At 30.9% G+C, this 22,394-nt stretch overlaps 1 protein-coding gene across 2 annotated transcripts; it reads left to right on the top strand.

Moving 5' to 3' along the window:
* Window positions 1–1,006: 1,006 nt before the first annotated feature.
* Window positions 1,007–20,206, top strand: LOC125063840. 2 transcript variants are annotated; one of them, XM_047670490.1, is made up of 9 exons: window positions 1,007–1,212; window positions 7,622–7,817; window positions 10,381–10,512; window positions 13,008–13,187; window positions 13,641–13,900; window positions 15,353–17,849; window positions 17,934–18,140; window positions 18,905–19,029; window positions 19,148–20,206. In XM_047670490.1, the coding sequence occupies exons 2-9, from the start codon at window positions 7,712–7,714 to the stop codon at window positions 19,913–19,915; spliced, it is 4,275 nt and encodes a 1,424-aa protein (XP_047526446.1). In that variant the 5' UTR covers window positions 1,007–1,212; window positions 7,622–7,711; the 3' UTR covers window positions 19,916–20,206. The 2 variants fall into 2 exon arrangements, with proteins under 2 accessions (XP_047526446.1, XP_047526447.1); XM_047670491.1 differs by lacking the exons at window positions 1,007–1,212; window positions 13,008–13,187 and having other exon boundaries at window positions 19,148–20,204.
* The last annotated feature ends 2,188 nt before the right edge of the window (window positions 20,207–22,394 follow it).

Below are 22,394 nucleotides of genomic sequence, written 5' to 3' on the forward strand. Positions count from 1 at the left end.
AGGAATTTGTTTTTGATATTTTCGTTTATTTTTTTTAAATATTTTTGCTTTTTATAGAAGATATTTTAATTTATTTAATAAATAGTTTTTTTGTAGACTTTCTATTCTGACACAATACCAAAATCTGTTAAAATTTTATATTTACATAAATTTGATATGAGAATAATTGTTTTTGATATCGTCTTGCTTGTTTGACATTTTTCGATACTATATTGGCAATTGTTTTGAGAAAATAGTACAATCATTTGTTGTAACGGGCTCAGATATTATATTTTTTTAATTATTTGTAATAAAAATTCACAGCTTTAAAGCCAAACTTAGGCCAATTTCGGATTTACATTATTTATGTTTAACAGTTAAGTCAAATTAAATGCACGTAAGAAAGCGAAAAAAATACATAGATAATAATATACAGCATCAAAATAATATCTAGAAAGTAAATATATATTTATGGGAGTGTTATTACAATATACCAGGTATATTATATTAATTCGTTGTTTTATTTGTTATAAAATATTCTATATTTCGAACTAATTTTCTTTTAATCAATCATCAAAATATCAACATTGGTATTCCTTTTATGGTGCTGTGATTCATAAGTCTTAACAGTTATTTACTTCCTATAATTCAATAAATAATAAGCGGGGGTGGAGACCTCGGCAACTTACTAGTTTGCAAATCGTAATCAAGGTTGTATTGTTTTTCTTGTAATTAATATTGCACATTAAACCATTACTTTATGAAATTTTTAAACATATGTTTTAAAATTCTAATAGTTATTTATATTATATAAAATCAATAATAACAAACTTTCGTATATAACGAAAAAAAAGTATATATAGAAAGTGCGCAGAAAAATGCTGGCTGGTAGGAAGAGTAATGAAAACACGCGATGATGACATTATGGCGCGTCGCGTAACCAAGGTGACCGGTTTTGGCGGGAAGCGCCCACGGTACTTCGGCTCTAGTATTCAGCCTGAGGAGCAAAGCGGTAAATTACCAAGCATTCGACCGCAGTGCACCGCGACGAACCGAGCGCGATACGTATTTCGACGACAGCCTATGCTGATCGAATTTTTTAATAAGTACCTATATATTGATATAAAATTACAATATATATAACATTTTTTTTAATTTTAATAACGAATAACGAGTTACAAGTGTGTATTAAGTTACCAGTCGTAACTTTGATCGTACGACACATAATAAAAGGTAAGTGCTTTTTAAATAAAACATAAAATTATTGTCATATTGCGGCTTTTTTGAAAATAAAATAGAAACAAATGTGAATTAAATCATTCAGTTCTTAATATATGTATATTACATATTCACGAAGGATCACCAGTCACACAATCCAAGCGCTTGTGTTATTTTAAAGATTTTATGGATTTTGATTTGGTAAAGGCAATATAAATATATATATATATATCTATTTTCATTACCAAATTCGTTCATTCAAGAATCGTCGAGTCCTAAGATATACATATGTATAACTTAGTTCTAGAATGTGCAAAACAAGCGACAGATTCTAAAGTCCGTGAGTGTAAAACCGCCTACAACCCTGAGTATAAATATAAAACGAATAATTACGTTAATGATGTCACTTTTAACATCTCACGTTGAATGTATGCAATTCGTACTGTATTGCATGTATCTATATAACTTCATACTAAAACTAACTCACTGACCAATATCATCTTCAAGTTGAGGAGCTCTTGTGGTTTATTAATAAATTCCTTGTGGGCTGCAATGGAGACATAATGACAGTGTCACATCGGTATTGTCGATGTACAATCATGCAAGATTACTTTTAGCCGTCTATTTGAACGAGCAACTATGATTTATGGTGCAATGTTCTTCTTTATTAACATCACGATCTGTGACAACGGAGGCCACGGTGTTCAATAATATTTACATACATTTGTGAATTAGCACGGGTCAGTGTATTTATCTTATTAACACGATCACTGCTAATGCTATTTTAATTAAATATTCTATGTTTTATTTATTCAGCTTTCGGATATTAGAAAATATTGATGCGAATATTTAACTAGGAGAAATCTAATTAAATGTGATTTATTCACTTTTTAAATAGAACAATATTATTAATAAATGCTTGTTTATTTACACAATATTTGGTTTTCTTTTATCGAATGTCAAATTACTTACAGAAAGAGTGTAACTATTCGTCGCTATATATATTTGAGACCGTTAGTTCATAATAAAATAAGCAAAATTATTTATGAATGTTTCCGCATCTGAAACAATAAACGTTATCTTGGTGAATCATTATTGCAAAACATGGTTGTTTTTTTGAATATACAAAGATAAATAATACCTAAAATGTTGACGTAATATTAAATCTAACCAAGGTCGGGTTTGAAATTTTTCTTTGAAATATTTAACTTGTGGTAAATCCTTCTATTATCATTATTTATTATAACTATGCACTTGTTTCTTAATATTCAATTTGTGCGTTTATAATAAGTATGGATTTTAATAGAAATTTGCACATGGTAGTAAAAGTACAGCGTGTTAATGTCCCCCTGCTAAACAAGGGCCTCCTCTCTTCTAACGGCTTTCTGTTCAATTGACCGATCTGTTTGAAGATACAATATATGTGGCAAAATTTCAACCCACATGCATGTTATCTTGCGATGTTTTAAATCATCGCCAAGTTCAAGATGTATAGTATTCTTAATCATTTACTATGGATACTCAGTGATGCTTGACCGGAATTGAATCTATATCTGAGCCATTTTGGTCTGCAAAATGTTTATTTTTTAATCAGAAACTCAATATGTCTTTACTTTTTTAATTTATAACACCAATGTGGTTTTACTTACTATTACTTATCTTTGAATTAATTGTTATTAATTTACATACAGAAAAAATGTAAAAATTATTTTATATCTGCATATGAAATTACGTAAACGCTAATATAGATGCAAGACCCCACTCTTTATCTAACGAATCAACTTAGATTTATAAGTTTTTGCCGTCTTCAGTTATTTAATGCAAATTACATTTGTGTTTTGTTTAAAGTGATATTTTTGTATTTGCCGAGGGCAACTCGAGCCTGTATCTACATATGCCTCTGAACATGAGCCTCTGAACAGAAAAAGTATATACAAAAGATGAACTCACAACTGTGAGTGTTAAAAATAGAAATGATATAAAAATAATTACTTAATTTTTTTCCACATTTAGTTTGAGTTGATTCTTTTTTCTTTTTAATATCGTATTCATACTGTGGTTACTTTTGTCATAATTATTTTTAAGGTTATGAATTGTCTGTGTATTCCCTTATTTTCATGATCGTTTTTTTTTTTGTTTCGTTTGATTTTTACTTATTATAGTTTCTATTAAACTTTGCGTTGACTGGAAGTGATGGCCATTGGCCTTAAGTCTACGATTCCGTATATTTTGCAATAAATAAATATTTTGGAAGACTTAATTATTGAGTTTAAATCAATTCATGTGTTTTACTACCTTGAGATTAATCGTGGTAATCTGTATTCATTGCTATTTATTTAATAAATGCCAATAGCTTTGCTAACTATGTAACAATCAACTATTGATAGATCGCAAACTGCGTTTATATGAAAAGATAACTTGATTCAATGAAATTGACTTTGGAAGGTCGATCAGTGGATGACGCTATAACATCAATTGGCTACACAGCGTGTTGTCGGTTCGACAATATTTTTTTTAATGTCACGATATTTGTAAACATTGAATATATATCTCACAACAAATGAACATCTGCAATTTATCTGACTTACAATAATTTTGTAATACAAAATAATAAATATAATAATAACTTTGTTCTTATTATTCAATCGTATTGAATGAATTATCATGAATATCCACAAAAATATATTCACTAGCCCGCCTTTGCTTTAGAAGACGTAAATATTTTTTGAAATAAAATATTATTACCAAAATAGAATTATATTACTACTGCCTTTCCGTCGTATCCAGCTTAACTAATGGGTAGGTACTACCAAATTAATAATAATACAGTTTTGATAATTAATAATACATCGTCCTATCAAGTATATTTAAATGTATCCAATATTGCAAATCCAAGTCGCACAGTTGTTGACAGCAACAAAATATTCATTAATAATAAAAAAATATCTTTAAAAGGATAAACAATACGGTTGGCTCAATAAATCTTGCTTATATTTATTTTATTTAACTTTAATTTGGTAAAATATGAATTTATTAACTATAATACGAATATATAACATGAAATCTAGTAGGTATTGCGAGTAATTTCGGTAGATTGAATTAAGAAATTACCTATCTTACATTATTAATTGTCACGCCTAAATTTTATTTGAAAAATTATTAATATAGGTAGATACATAAACAAGGTAGAGGTTGCTTCTAGCTCTCATTATAAGCTAAAGCTTGGATAAAAATAATAACATACAGGTACTTAATTGTAAAGAATGTAAATGGAGAGAATATTTAAAATTGTCGGCAAAACACTATCCTGTAGAGTGTACCGAACAGAATGATTTAAAAATATCAAAATAAAAATAAAATGATCTTATCTTTACGAACTCGGAATTGATCTAATATGAATAAATAATACGATTAAAATCTAAAATATTTTTTTTATTTAACAGAGAAATAAGTAAAGCCGTGATACCAAAACGTTAATAATATTTAAACATTTCATTGAAATTGTAATGAGGTACTTATTTGTTTTGTTGTTTTGCTTTCTCAGACTTTACACGTCTTTGATACGGGTATGTGTGATTGAGCCTATGAAAAAGTAATAACAGCGTAGTCGTTTATTCGCGAATGTACTGAAATGAATAAACGAATGGCCCAAATAGGATTTTATTCATTTTTCACGATGACAGCGACTTGCACGAACTGGTACTGAATTAACTTTTCTTTCTGTATATTATTGACGAAAATTCTTTAAGGAATGTAATTTTGTCATATTTTTTATTCAGTACAATATTTTTTTAGGCTGACTTAATATTTAAATCATACCACAAGCTGCGGTTGTAACTTTCAATAACATGACACAATTAAAGTGAGTGAAAAATTATCCTTTAAATTGTAATAAAAATAATTTCAGAATATTTTATGGTTGATATTTAAAATCAAGAACCCAATATTTGAAGAACCGAAAAAACTTGAGAAATGCTTACAAAATTTTCAATATAAGGCAGAAATAACAAGGGACTGATAATTCGATGTATGATATATCGGTAATATTTTGATAAATTGAGTCTGTCTTTGGGCACAGCACAGTTGTAAAATAGTGGTGTAAATAGACAAGCATATTCAATTCTGTATTTATATGTTTCGTTTATGAAAAAATATCTCAAATAGTAAGCCATTTTACCTACGATCTGATAGGTATTATAAATCATTTCCGTCATACGAACTGTGGGCGACATACGAAGGCGATCATACATCGAGTGGGTAGATGAAACCGGTTTGTTCCTTGTCATATAAGGATAGAAATTGATTGATTAATGTGTTTGTTAGTTTTTTCTTTATAATTCATATTATATATAAAAAAAGCGCTAGTAAATAGATTTGTAGGAAGCAGCTATAGGCAGATATGATAATAGGCCAACATACTATTAAGAAATAATAGAAAAATCGTAATATTAATTGATTAGAATTGGTTTATAACATGAGTAGGTACATATTAAAAAAAGAACAATATTCAAAGAAGTCATAAGACAGAGAATATAATGTTTTAAATTTTTGTCGTTAACCATTAAATACATGTTATTTAAATATATCTTTAGTTTAGTTTTAGTTAAATCTATATATAATCTATCAATAGAAAGACTTATTTTTCTGGACAAAAACTATTAAACTCATACTAATTATTTAGACAAACATTGTGATTGAAATATTGGCATTTTAGAACAATAAAGTCAGCTAAGCAGAATTTAGTTTTTTTTTTTTATATATACCTTCAAATTTCAGTTAACAACTATTATCAAAAAAACTAATTTGTTTATTGTTACCAGTTAATAATAATTATTACTTAAAGAACCGCTGATGTGACCAAAATAGAATCATGACGTTACGTTATTCATTTATTTAACTAAAGAGGTCGTATGCGAATAAGCGAAACGGCTTAGGTATTGCAAAGAGGTATGTCTATATTTGGCAGTCTTGAGAGGATAACATTCTACGAAACCATATGTAGGAGAGAACTTTTATCGTTGACAATTTCGTCAGTTCTTATTTGTAAATAGAAATAGCGATGGTCTTTATAAGGATTACAGGAAAATAATCGTTATGTATGACGATGACGGCCAAACTATTAATTCAGTATTTTTTTAAATATATATAATAATAAACCGTATGATTTGTAACTATACATAAAAAAGCTTTGAAGGTTGTTTACACCCTGTACACATGGTGTATATATCACATAATATACTCAGTGATTTTCATTGCTTCTTGCAAAGTTGTCAAATGGCACTGTCAATTATTGTCACTTGTCATTTTGTGTTTTACGATTTTATATTAAATTTAGGAATATTTAAACGATTCTACTATTTTCTTTAATGTTGTGATGATATTTTAATTTTATAATTTCATATAACGAATAATACTCAGATTGTATAGCTTAAGAAACTTAAATTAAATATGTACGCATCAAAATCCATGAAGTCCACAACGCATAGCGTCAGATCGGTAAAATACTTGAAGATTTTACGTTATTTTTAATATGACCACTCTCATAACAAGATTTTATGTAACTAGACTTGTCAGTATGTGCAGGTCAAATCTTGCAATTGAATTTTAAATCAGTTCCACTCAACCAATAGAGTTGAAATTGGTTGCACACACTTAGCGCTGGTGATAATAAAATTTAATATTAAAATCAAATTCAAATTCTTTATTTAATGCTGCTACACGACTGCTACTCGACTTCGCTGGGCATTACGTAGAAAGGGGGAAGGGTCACGAAATTCAAAAAATGAATAGCTTATATATAGGTAACCATCTATGGATGATTCCGCGTCAACTAAACAGTCTTACACCAATACGTTCAAATATTTTAATTTATTTTATTTATTCATTTAATCTTTTTTGCACACTATTAACATCAACATATATAAAAGTTGAACACGTATATTATACAGTATGCAAAGACGTTTCATTATATATATACATACATAGACATATAAATATAGATTTAACGTACATTGTATTGATAATCATTAATCTGGTAATTACTTTAGTAGTGCGCCATCACCTCTAATGAGACAGTTTTTTTTAATTCATCCGTAATGACAGACACGTCATAACTGCCGTGTTATGTTGGTGCATCTTTTTGAGCGTAAAAAGTAGATTAAAAGATACATTTTAGGTACATTAACACAACTATAATAAATATTCAGCCTCAATATACAAAGGTGTTGGCGTGATACTAAATATTTACCTATCTTCATTTCCACAAATATATTTTAAAAGCTGAAAAGTTATCATTACATTTACAAAACTTGTTATCACCAATGGTCACTGGTCACATGACCACTACAATAAATTGTATTCAGTAAATTAATGAAATAAAAGTTTGTTTTTAAACAGTTTTAATTTTTTTTCTATTGTTTTGTAGGCTTTAACACAAAGCATTCGAAAGTCAGGTGTCAGATTACGCGGAACAGATTCATCGGTGACGAAAAGATCTTATTCCTGTGATACTTCGATGGGCGTTCGCCAGAATCCCTGGACACCGACTAAGAGACGTGGACCCATCGCTGCAGAAGCTGCTAGCCCAGGACCTGCTGTTGTGTCTCTGCCATCTTTGATAGGTAAATACTTATCTACATATTTACCGGTCATTTGACGCTAAAATATTGTGATTTGTTAGCGCTGTGACGAAGAATTAATACTTACTACTTGGTGGTAGGGCTTTGTGCCCGTCTGGATAGGTACCATCCACTCATCAGATATTCTACCTCCAAACAGCAGTACCTACTCAGTATTGTTGTGGTGAGAGTCATTTTCATCAGTCAGGAATGGTTAATATTTCTTACAGCGCCCTTTTCTATGGGCGGTGATGACCACTTACATAAAAACGTATGTCGCGTTTGCATTGTTTTTGTTATAATGGTGTATAATATAAGACTACCCACATAATTATTTATTGTATGAAACTATACTATATACCATTGCAAAAATGTTAAATATAATTTTACAAATTACCAAGTAAGTTCATTTCATAGAAAATATGGAACTTTTATAATATTAAAAAAAAAAAACACAACAAAATATGTAAAGCTGCGACCGTGATTATCTGTGAATGTTATTAGGTAACAAAACTAAAGGTAAAATGGATCAATAACTGCTCATTACTCTTGTCACGTCATCAGTCTTCATAAATTGACGCTTAGCATCTATATTTTCGTTATTTCGTTTTGGTTTTAAATATTTAATTAATTCTTTTGATGTAAAATGGCTGCATTTGAAATTGAAAATGGACACTATCATATTTTATATATACTCATTTACATAATGACACAAGTAAATAAAGATAGATAGACGATGACCCCAGTAAAAGAACTGGTTTGAATGCCGTCATCGGCTTAATTCGTTTTGACTAATTAATGCCCACGTTTATTTTTTTGGCATTTTATTATTAATGAATATTTGTTTAAAATGGATCATATATTATTCAAAATAGTAGTTACGTGTTTAACTATACATAAGTTACTTTGTTTCACTGTTATGTCGCAGAAATGTATTTAAGTTTTAAAACAAACAATTACGTAATATCCAAAAGTATCATGCAAATACTGTTATACTTTGATGTATCAAAATTCGAATATATTTGTATGGATAAAACACATTTAGATAGTTTTAAACGTGTTTATCACAAATGTAAGTAAAAAATTTTTGTTACGGTCACTGATTTCTTTCATGCACGGTTCGTGGCCATCAGTTTCGGCACTACGGCAGTATTGTTCGGAGAGCTCGCTGACATCATCCGGAGGTTGAGTGAGATTATCGCGTGCTCCGCAAACACCGACCTTGCCCGTGTTCGTACACAACGTGACATCATTTAGTTAATGTTCACCAATAACACCGTATAGATCATAACAAGAACGAGTTTTTATTTAACTTTTAAATCAGTGTCTTCGCTTCCTTACATTTGGAATGTTTGATATAAATTTATTTTGAAATAAAACTAAGAAATTGTTATTATTTACATAGATTACCTGACACGTTTAATCAAAGTTTATTTGGTGAAAGTCAGTACCGATTACAGGCAATTAACACTGACCGTGATCAAGGTGAGTCTTGTTTGCAATAAAGAAGTTAACGTGTTTATCAAAAATATAAAACAACCGACTGTTTATATCTTTTAATAATGTTCCCCTTAACCTACTTTGTTTTGATACATTACTTAGTGTTTGTATATTCAGGGATCTCGATTCGTATTTGCAATATTTACTCAAATGTTTTTTAGAATTATTACAATACATATTTATAACAATGACGAATTTACTTATAAAATTTGAAGGATGTTTTAAATTATAATTGATTCATTGTTTTATTCGTTGCATGGATGTATTTTTATTAAAGTACCATGAAGATTTATATGAAATTAATATTAAAGACAGAAAAAGCAAAGCAAAAAAAATCAAATAATTGATAGTTCACCGAAAATTCTATGTATTTTACTTTTATCAGTATTCTTATCCTAAAATCTTTGATGACAGCATTATGCAAATTATTTGAACAATCCGTGTCAGGGCACTTAAAAAGTGAGATCCCGTAATTATATCCAATTGTAGGATCGTTTAGCTTGTATTTGCACAATGGGTACAATTGCATCGGCTTGGAACTGTATTTATAAAATTTTACAAAACTTTTTATTAAAATGTTTACCTACTATAAAAAAAATTTGCATTATTTAATTTCTAGGAAGGCGCGAAATAAATATTTTTTTTTAACAAAGACTATTAATTATTTGATGGACGAATATCAATAAATAGTATACTTTTTATAAGGAAATAAAAAGAATAAAACGACATTGAAACATCAAGTAATGTAAACGGGATTTTATAAATATACATATGATAATAATGATGATACATCTAAAAGTCAAACATTTATTTTTATACATTATGACTGACCAATTTCAATGACAAGTACGCAGAATATGTTATAAGACTCAGGTGCCTTGTATTTTTCTTTCTCTCTCACAATTATATAGAATTTGAATTCATCATGACCAGAGAGCGATGTCTTGAAAAAAATAAATGATTTTTCCTTGATATTGTATTCGAATTCAGTACCTCAGGACTTCTAACTATAATTTAATTATATTGTGTGTGTTTGTATTCAAAGTATCGTTTCTTTTGTCCCTAGGTAAACCTCCTCCGGAATCTCGGAAAGCCCGCGCCCCAGCCTTTACGTTTGGTCATAAATTAGATACTTCTGGCAAAGACAAAGCTGGTCCTGGTCCCGCTTCCTACAACACTGAAGGCATGACATCTAAAGGTTAGATCATTTATTTTTATTAGCATTATTTGTGGTATTTTTTTTTTACATTATTAAACTGAAAATAATCCTCGTATGATAATGTATAAGCGATAATTTACGTTAATATCTAAGTATCGATGAAGCCAGCTTGAATTAAATGTATAACATTGGAAAGTTTAAAATTTATTTATTTTAAATCATCGACCCACGAGTGTAGACTGAAAATAAAAATAAATTCACTAACAATAGAAGTATCGTATCTTAATGGTAATCAATTACCTGACTACAATTGCTAGGATTGGCAATCGATCTTCATTTGATCTAATAGTCCTGCCCACGATAAAACAAATTGCTAAAATGCAACTTCAATTGACTTCTGCAAATTTATTGAGTAATCGATTTAAGTGGATTTGTTTTGAATTACCTTTAGTGAAGCCGAATACTAATACCTTCGTGAATAAAATCATAATATTGGTAACAAAGCCACGTGACCAACTTAAAAAGTAATTCTATATTTCGCCAAAAGATGGCTATAATAATATTTATAAATGTTTGTCCTCATTTTCCGTTTAAATAAATACAAGTGTGACACTAATTGTAATTTATAATTATTTTTATAGGATTAAAAGTTTTTGAAAAAATCGTTCTAATTAAATTGTTTTTATTCGTGTTTTATTCCTAGACTAATTAAGGTGAATAATAGTTTTCCTTACTACATTTAAAGGAATTCTACTTAAGTAGTTGACGACATTTTTACTCGAATAGGTAACTTAAAGTAGGTCAAGACTTCATGGCTGCAGTATGATTAACATAAACGATGTCGTCTGCATCGCTCATTTTGTTCCTGCTCCTGGGGTGTGTTTTAAAGTTAGTTATACTCTAGTTACAACGATTATTGCCGCGGTATTATGATTCAGTGTCCTTGACACGAACACAATAATATTATGGTTATTAATATTTCGATCCAAGCCATCTTTCTCGAATAAATGATTTATTTATTTAATATAGCAATATATAAGTATAATGTGATAAAATAAATAGGATTATACAGACTGTATATATATACAATTTACATTATAATAAAAATAGCCCAAAGTTTAGACGTGGATCTTAAACGATTATCACAGTTTAGATGTTTATAAGTCATTTTGTGCTCGGTTGTGTTATAAAATATCGCACGATAAGCCTTCCTTTCCCAGTAGTGGCACATAAATTGTCTGTTACTGCTAATGATAGTTTATGCACCAGATGCAGAAAACATAGACATTTTTTTTAAAACCTTGTCTCGATGTTAATGTAATATAAAATAGTAGGTAATGTTATTACCTAAAAATAAATTTGCTCTTTTAGAATTAATAAATTAATACTTTTATGCAAACGTCTAAGCTGACGTACTAGCCGTATCAGATTATTGAATACATTTAATTTAAAAATATCCATTCGAGTAAACTCATTCAACTTTTAATTGACCTATATATGGTAGTGACCTTTCATTCAAAAGTATATATTCTGAGATTATTGTGGCACTGGAATTGAATATTTGCAATATTAACTGAATGCATTTGTTCGTTGTCTCCAAATAAGTACGTATAAATGAAGGTGATCGAGTTCGAGGCAGTGACTCAGCGATCGTGTGGGTGCCAGGGGACCATGAATGGATTGTTTGATCTGGTTCGGTCGATTGCAGCTCAGTCTTACATCTACATCGTCTAGTACCACTGCTGGTGTGAAATATTTTTATTTTGTTAAACTGCTGTGTAATGAGTTTAGTGCAGCGTGTTCACCATATTAAAATAATAGGATATTTAGTGGAGTGCTAAGGTATATAATTTTTTTTTTATACTTTGAATTAATTATTATCATCAAAGCAAAACCACAGCATTATTTATTCAGTTATGCAGAATTATATTAAATTGAAAGTGGTAATTTCGTTACACTTTGAATCAGAACCTGGTTCAAAACAAATGTTGTAGTTTAGAAGTAACTTCGTTTTTACGTTAGTTTCGTCAATAATAAAATATTATATACATGTAAAATAGTTACTAGGAATTATTTCTGTTATATTTTGCGATACATATAATTTAAAAAGCGTCAAAAGATTTTTGACACCAGTTTCGTGTTACCCAACTGGTCACAAGTATGTTGTTTTAATTTAATTGGTGTTATACATCAGTGTTTCTGTATACATGTGAGAGATGTAAGATTAAGTCGTTGTTTTATGTTTTTTTCGTTTATAATTGAATATTATTCAATTCAAAATAATTATTGTTAGATAGATATATAAGTAGTTAGATTGTAAGCTTTGTGAATAATTTTCTTGGGATTTGACGTACATGCAATTATAATTGCATAAGCTATACGACGTAACTAATGTATTAACTTTATATAACAAGTTTTTAATGTATTTATACAGATTGACTAAATTATAATAAATTGAAATCTTGTATAAAATTCCATGTTATATAATTTGACGGATTAATAGTGATGATAACATAATTGAGATCGCAACACAGGCCGAGCTATGGGTCCGGCGGCGTCATTACACGGACGGTGGCCACCACCTCGCGTGACTCCCACTCCAGCTCCTTGTGACTATGAACCGAGTAAAGCTGCCCGAGCTGTCTTAGATCATGCTCCAGCTTTCTCTATAGGCCTTCGCGTCAGCCTGCCTCAAGCAGGAAGCAAAACACCAGGTGGAATAGATCACACGCATCGAGCATCTTCAACTTTCTATACTTTAGTTTCATGCTATTTGTGTTGTTAGTTGTAGTAATAGTGTTTGTTTTGGACTTGTGTTCTATTTCTTTACGCCTTCGTTGTTTATGCTTTGATTTGTAATTTTTCGTAAATGAATATATTCCTTTCTACGTCTTTTTTGTTTTCATAGTGTATTCTAAATTCGTTTCACAATTCTAGTTTTTTTTTTCCATACAAATAAATCAGTTACATATAGTGCACGATTTCATCAACATTTTCATCGTATTGAGTTACTGCAGCTAATTATGTTTCTTTTTCAGTGACCATTTCTAGTTTATTATTATTTATTTTATCGTAATTGTATGTCATTCCTTGGCCATCGGTTTAATATATATATTTTTTATTAATTAGTCTCAAATAGTTTTTAAAAGAGTTTCTTATTTTTCCAGCGCCGAATATTTATTCAATGCCCCCGGTTCTCGGCGAGGCACGAGAGGGAAGCAAGCGAGCTGCACCAGCCTTTAGTATCACGGGTCGTGGTAAGACAATCGAATCGAAGACGCCGATGCCTGGCCCTGGGACCTACACCACGGACAGAGCAGCTTCTGTTATCACAAAGCGGCCTCCAGCGTACACAATGGCTCCGAGACGTGAAATGAAACATCCGACTTCTGCCGTTCCTGGCCCGGGAGTCTATTGTCCTGAAAAAGTAAATATTTTTCAATTGCTTCTCACGATATAAATAATTTCCTTAATATAAACTAATATAATGTCAAAACTTATCATGTTATTAAAAACAGTGGCTTTAACACGATAAAATTAAACACCGTGCATAATAAACATAAACTGATTTTGCTAAACATGTTTAGCTAATATGCAGGGAATTTTGGGTGAGAATCGTATGAGGCGAATTTAACGACAAAACACAAATTTCACCTCTATATTCTTTATTATAAATACAAATACGAGGAGACCGTGTAACATTTACAGTTATAAAAAAATCTTTCAGGAAAGTCCGGAATGAAATAATTTATATCCATGATATTGCACGCCTTATATTATTAACTTAACTCTAAGACTTAAAACGTTAACTCTAAATTTTTTTATTACTATGATTAAAAAAGCGAACCAAAATTCATTAAAAAGGTGATCAATACAAATTATTAGTCCTTATCACACAATATACTAATAATTTAAACGTTGAATGTAAGAAAATAGTAGAGCTTATGAAAAACATAATAAAGGTCAGTAGCTTGTCATCACAAATATGGTTTTGGACATGTGTTGGGTGCGAATCAAAGTCATAGATGCCTCATGGGCGAGAATTAAACAATAAGGATCAAATATGACTAGGCTAGAATTTCATTAGTAATATATGTATAGTATTATATATAATTACTATCAACAATTTTGTAACATATGATCGAATGTTATTTAAAAATAATATAACGCTATTTAAACTAGTGAATGGTGTTATAATAAAATTCTGATAACGCTGTCTAATTACATTTTTAAAGTATGTAAAGTAGGTGTCAACATACGTTTGGTAAAATAAACTGAAGATTTTTTTTAACCTTATTCTTTTGTGTTTGGTGTCATCACAGTACTTTTCATAGATTTATTTATCTTATTGGAATCTTAAACTTTGCAATTTCATAGCTGTTATTAATGATAACATGACTAACATCAAGGGAGGGTATATAACAACATGTTATAATATAGGTATGCGTGAATCTTCCTTGGGCGCCTGCACATACATTTGGAATACGTCATTCACCGTTCATCGGCCAATCAGTTCCCTATCCAGCGCCAGAAGAATTAACTGCTGCCTAACCATCTGTCTGTACTTACTTCTTTAAAAATTACTTAAAACTTATTTTCATTCATTGCTGCTTTGCTAAATGCTAAATGATTTTATAATAGCTTAAATGTGGACATCATCATAAGAATTGGACATAGTATGTTGTGTACTCTAATAGAAATTTATTTTTAACATATTTGTAGCGCACAGTTTTTTTTATTGAAATTAAATATTTCTTAGTTAGAATTTTACATTTTTGTAGTAAATTAGATTACCTAATAAGTATGAGTAAAGTAGTTGTAGGTTTTAATTTTCGGTACTGTAATTATTTAACTTGAGATACTTTGTTGTGCATTCCAGGCTGATGCCATTCTGCGTGCAAAATCTCCAAAATATAGCCTATCTTCAAAAACAAAATCTGAAAAGTTTGAGCATGTACCTGCTCCCAATGCATATAATCCGCAAAAAGCAGATAGACTCTTGAGAGAAAAATCACCAGCTTTTACATTTAGAACGAAATCTGAAATTATAAAAGTTCACGACGCACCTGCACCAAATATATATTCACCCGAAAAATCTCTGCATGCCCTTAAAAATGGGCCTAAATACACACTTGCTGGCAAAGGCTCTTCCGAAAAACATGAAATAACGCCAGCCCCTAACTCTTATAATCCACAAAAAGCTGATAAATTATTGCACGAGAGCTCACCTGCATATACGCTCAAATCTAAAGACATACATGTCAAATTCGAGGAGACTCCAGCTCCGAACGTATACTCTCCAGAAAAATCATTGCGTATGTTAAATGGAGGGCCGAAGTATACTATTTCAGGTAAAGGCCATAATGTAAAAAAAGAAGAAACACCGGCTCCTAACAGTTATAGTCCAGAAAAAGCTGACAAAATTTTACACGAAAGTACTCCAGCATATACTTTTAGAATAAAAGAGGAACATTCTATAAGAAGTGAATCTCCAGGACCTAATGTTTATTCACCTGAGAAATCAATTCATTTACTAGATAGTGCACCTAAATTTACGATGAGTGGAAAAGGACCCACCGAAAAGATTATTAATACTCCTGGTCCAAATGCCTATTGCCCAGATAAAGCAGATAAACTTTTACGTGAATCATCACCGGCATATACCTTTCGTACAAGAGATCAGGTAATCAAAACAGATTACGTACCTGCACCAAACGTATATGCCCCTGAGAAGTCTATGCACATGTTAGATAGTGCCCCAAAATTTACAATTGCCGGAAAGGGAGCATCACCGAAGATTGAAAATTTACCTGCACCAAACGCTTACTCTCTCGATAAAGCTGATAAATTACTTCATGAATCTTCGCCATCATACACGTTTAGACCTAAATTTGGTGATGAAAAACAGTTTGAAACACCAGGTCCAAACGTTTATGACCCTAGATTATTAGATGGAACTCCAAAATTTAGTATGTATGGAAAAGGTCCAGATACCAAACCATTTAATACCCCAGCTCCAAATGCATATGATCCTCACTTATTAGATGGATCACCGAAATATACGATGACGGGTAAACCCCATACAGATAAACCCTCGGATGTACCCGCTCCAAATGCCTATGATCCTCATTTACCAGACGATGCTCCTAAATATTCATTAGCTGGTAAGGGAAGAGTAGAGAAGCTGTTTGATACTCCAGGTCCTACAAGTTATGATCCTCATTTGCTTAATTATTCCCCAAAATATAGTATGTCAGGTAAAGGTCACGATGAGAAAATTCCTGACGTTCCTGCTCCAAATGCTTACCATCCTCATTTACCCGATGATGCCCCTAAATATTCACTAGGTGGTAAAGCTCAACCAGGAAAACCATCAGATGTTCCCGCTCCGAATGCTTACCATCCTCATTTACCCGATGATGCTCCTAAATATTCACTAGGTGGTAAAGGAAGAGATCAAAAGATATGGGAAACTCCAGGTCCTACTAGTTATGATCCTCATTTGCCTAATGATTCCCCAAAATATACTTTCTCAGGTAAAGGTCATGATGGGAAAATTCCTGATGTCCCAGCTCCTAATGCTTACGATCCTTGCTTGCCTAGTGGAAATCCTAAATATACAATTGCCGGTAAAGGTTATACTCCAAAATTAGAAAACACTCCTGGCCCATGCGCTTATGATCCTCATTTATCTCAAGACAGCCCCAAATACACAATTGGTGGAAAAGGATATGACCCTAAATTACCTGATGTTCCGGCTCCTAATGCCTATGATCCTCGATTGTTAGATGATACACCTAAGTTTACAATATCAGGTAAAGGTCAACCCGGAAAAATATCTGACACTCCGGCACCTAATGCCTATGAACCTAGTAAATATTTATTAAATGGAGTGCCTAAATATAGTTTCGGTATAAAGGGACCATCAGATAAACCTTCAAATAATCCCGCTCCTAATGCCTACAATCCATCAGACAAAATTCTCCACGAAATATCGCCAGCCTACACATTCCGGCCTAGGCTTGGCAACGATAAAATTCCGGACACGCCGGGGCCTAACGCATATAACCCAGAAAAGGCTGATAAAGTTATTTTAGAAACAACTCCTGCTTATACTTTATCACCAAAAGGAAAGGATGCCAAAATAAATGACACACCCGCCCCTAATGTCTATAGCCCAGAGAAGGCCGATAAGATACTACTAGATAACGCTCCTCGATATTCGTTTAGAATAAAGACAAATCCTTTCAAACCGGATAATGTTCCCGCTCCGAACAATTACAACCCAGATAAAGCCGATAAAGTACTGTTGCGCAGTTCACCTCAATATACTTTTAGGATTAAACCCGATACCTTAAAAGTGGTGGACACTCCCGGTAATATAAATTATCACTTTTTGAAATAATTGCATTGTTTATACTTTATATGTTTTTTATTTAATAATTTCCAATTTATTTCAGCTCCAAACTGTTATACAATTCCGAATCTAAACAGAACACCATTGTACACGATTTCGGGGAGACATAAGGAACCAATCGACGAGCGTTTAAAAGTACCAGCTCCAGGAACATATAACCCAGAGAAAGGATATAACTTTGTTTTAACTTACTCACCTCAATATACATTCGGTGTGAAAATACACACAGAAAAATATGCCGAAACACCAGGTAAATTATTTAATATTTACATAGTTAAAGTAATTACCTGTCATATAAAAGGCTGATTTGATATAGTAGAAAAATATGTACACCATTATAATGGGGACGTTTATCCTAATGAAACAAACTTTATTATACAATTACCCTAAATTTAAAAAAAAAGGTTTTTTAATGCAAATGTAATAAGCACATGATTGTTTAATATTATAATTATATGTAGGAATAAAAAAAATATTTGTTTGAGTTTAATAGACCTTGGCACTATTTGCTGATGACCAAGAAATATTTCATATTATATACTATATATTTTTTCATAGAAAAGATTTTTTTTAATTAATGTAGTAACTCTCCGCCGGCTCCACAGTACATTAACTAACTTCTTTACTAATCAACTGATCGATTGACTATTATTGTATACAAATAGGCAAGTCAACGTCGTGTCAGGTTTTAATATTATATTCTTTATATAAACTAATTATGAATTTGAATTCGTATCCAAAAAAATAAAACAAACTTACAATTCGACCAAGAAGTACTTATTAAAGGATATATATTTTTATTTTAGTTAATAGTTGTGGTAGTTCTTATCCTTGTGGTAACTAGAATTTCGGCTGTGTTGTGAATGTTTATACATATATTAAATCCTCTTATAAATATGTAGATTTCAGTTTCTTAACTAATCGCGTAAAACATAGACAAGTAAAACATTTTTATAGTTTTTATACTTTTCTCTGTCACATCGGCTTATTTTAAATTTTATTAAATTATTTCAGCTCCGAATACTTACCGTATTCCATCAGTTCTTGATGCCCCCGTATATACGATGTCTGGTCGCCACAAGTTGCCGGTTGACGATCGCGCCAAAGTACCTGCTCCGGGCACCTACTCACCTGAAAAGGTAATTTATATTTTGAATATAAAAAAACAGTTTTTCTTCATTATTTTAATTTTTCAGATCCAGAATATTTAAATTGGTATTTTGTATTTTTTTTTTTATTCTAACTTAATGTTTTCAGGTGCTTAATAGAACTCCACAGATAACATTTGGAATAAAACATTCACCACTCTTAGGACAGTTAAAGCCAATTCAACAATTAAGTCACGTTGAACAAAAAGTCACAAAAATAACCAGTGAAAGAACAGAAAAAGTCGCATCTCCGCAAGTAGGAAGAGACGAAATCGTTCAAAATTATAACGATACGGACGTACGATTCGTCAACGAGTCGTCAGATTCTAATATCAATCTCAGCAATACACGTACAAACGTGACTCATGTTAGAACGCACGATGAAGTGCGGAGTACGACGGCTACACCTGAGCCGATACAAGAAACGCTAAGTCAGGAAATAGTGTGGATCCCCGAAAAGCCAACGCGCCGAGGATCATACACTATCGAAAAAAACGATGGTAACGGATTTATCGAACGATATGAGAATGACGAAGTTATACCCGTCCATAATGGAGCTGTCCGAGTCTCGAGCAGCGGAGAGAGAGGCGCTTCCTGCACTGAAGAACGGAGTAGCGAAGTTATAAGAAATGAGGGTTACGTTCAGAACATCGATAAAAGTGTCAACAGTTCGAAAGCGCACGAGAAAAGCCAGAAAGCGACGGAAGAGGTCCGCGTTGGAGTCGATGTCCAGCAATTAGCTAACGGTGGAACTTCGACTAAAACGACAACGACAACAATCAAAAAAGTCGGAACGGCGGCCAAAAGTGCTAACGCTACAACAACTGTGACACGCACGAAAACAGCCGTTACTTCGCGTGATGTTGGAGTTAAATGATTTGCTTTATAGTTTGTAACGAATAAATATAATATAAATAATATATTTAAATAAGCTTACCTACTTGTTACGCTTAGATCGCTTCATCGTATTAAATGAGTCATAGCTTTATGCGATATCGAGCGAGCTTGTTAGAGTGAATTATCAATTTCACAGTTTGCCGTTAAGATAAATGTACTAGTTAAAACATTTAAATGTTGCATGTTGACTAAATCCTTGTTATTTATTAAGCCTCAATCGTTTTTATTGTCAGTTGTTTTATTAAAATCTCTAAATTAACGATATTAATTATACTAATGTATACTTTAACTTATACATTAAACTCTCTATTTTTGATCTTTGTCTTTTATTTTTTGAAAATATTCGATTTATAAATAAAATTCGTAAGATAACCTTATTTCTCTTCCTAGAGTTGAAAAATATTTTGCTATTTTCATGATAGTCTATCTTGTAATACAGAATATTTACTCGAAGTTTTGAGTACACAAGTAACTATTTATTAACAACACTAAGAGCCTATCAGCAAGAGCGTTACGGAAAAGTATTTTACGATGCAATGCTACTAGCTGATAGTTTATAAAATGGCGATTGCTAACGTCAAATCTTGTGGCAAAAGTAACACTTATCTATATAATATAAAATTATAGTTATTATAGTAATATTTGTCTAAAATAGCAGGCCTTATTTTACAAAAATTGTATTGGATATTATTTATCAGCCTATTAAAATTCTTGACTAAATGGCATGTGCCATTGATGTATGAATATCCGCTTAGCAACGTTTTTGGTAAGTAGATTATGGTGTATAAAAAAATTTAAGTAAAAGTTAAAATATTAAAATTAAATATATTAAATTTAATTAGACCTCTATTGTTTTTATCTTTGTATTTTTCCATAATGGGACAGGCGGATGTTTTTGTGCGATAAATTGAGCCCGAGTTTTGTTTGAAACGGATATTTAATAGCATGGCCATTGGATAAGTGGGCAGTGAACCACATTGTTGCACCCACGCAGTTGGAGAGCATTGTCACGAGACTATCAGAGAGATGATAAAGAAAATAATGCAAAGATTTTTAAAGGATTTCTATTGTTTCGCGAACACGACTGGATAAGTTGAAATGCAAAAATATACATACATAAATTGAAAAATTAATCATAGATACATAATCCATATAAGATAAAAAAAAAACCTATTTCTGCAGTGAAAGTTCTAAAGAATTGTTGTGATTTAAAAGTCGAAGAAACGAAAATGCGTCACGACTAGACAAACAAAAACAAATTAATTTACTACCGTTTGTGAATTGTACACTCACACACTCACTCGTTTTGAGATTTGTTTTTTAAAATGGTTATATATTTCGTTTAATTATTTCGTTATATTATTTCGTTTAATTTAAATCTTTGCCCAAAGTATTATATTGAAACGAAGTTTAAAATATTAGGTTATTATCTATAAAATTCTTGTTCAAAAGGCTAAATCATTTTTTCAAATGAAATATATCAAATTTAATGGATCGAAGTTTTGGCTATTTTTTGTTTTTGAACTTTTGCGCCATTCATCACTCTCTTTTATGGAAATCCAGGAGAAAGATGTAATCGATAAACTCTTCAAATCTGACGTCTTTTGACTAAATTTACATTCAGGCCTCAGATGAGTTCGAATTTCAAAATCATATCAAGGTATGCTATAAAATTAATTTGAATTTAGAATATTGAGTACGATATAAAATATATCGATCATAACACGTGCCAGTAAGTCCTCATAAAGTATTAAATTATTACAACATATTAATTATCTGTAATCTATTTTCCTTCCAATATTTTATTTTCGCTACATGAAATATATTTGATACATGAGTTACCATATGTATAAAGTTATAATGATTTGTATGATTTTAAAAACAGAAAAAGAGAGAGATAAAATGCTAAGGTTAAAGAAAGAGAAAGAGCGTTAGAGTAAATATGAAGCTCGAAGAAGTAATAGATAAAATGACAATGATTTAATGACAGTGTATCTGATATTAAATTAAAACAATGTTTGAAAATGACCATAGACTTAAAACATATAAAATATAAACCTGTGTATTTATTTTATTTCATTTTGTTTATCATTTTAATACCTAGAATTTTGATCGGAAATCCGGTTCACAAACAATAAAGAAAAATAATAATTGTTTATTATGTATTATTGTTTATTATATATATATATTGTATATAATATGCTATTTCATATTATATGATATTGCTACTACGACAGATTAAAATTAAGAATAGAGCAATCGAGTTGACCTTTGACCTTTTAAAGTGTTACTGCAAATATGGCTTACACGTGTATTATTTCCTCACCAAAATAATATTATAATAAAGTCGATGATTTTTTTGGACTACATTTATTGCTTATACGATAAGAATTATTAACAGAAAACTGTTACAGCTTATTTAAAATTAAATATATATATTTTTTTATTAATAAATCACA

The sequence above is a fragment of the Vanessa atalanta genome, chromosome 4 (assembly GCF_905147765.1).
Source record: "Vanessa atalanta chromosome 4, ilVanAtal1.2, whole genome shotgun sequence".
In the NCBI taxonomy this organism is placed as follows: domain Eukaryota; kingdom Metazoa; phylum Arthropoda; class Insecta; order Lepidoptera; family Nymphalidae; genus Vanessa; species Vanessa atalanta.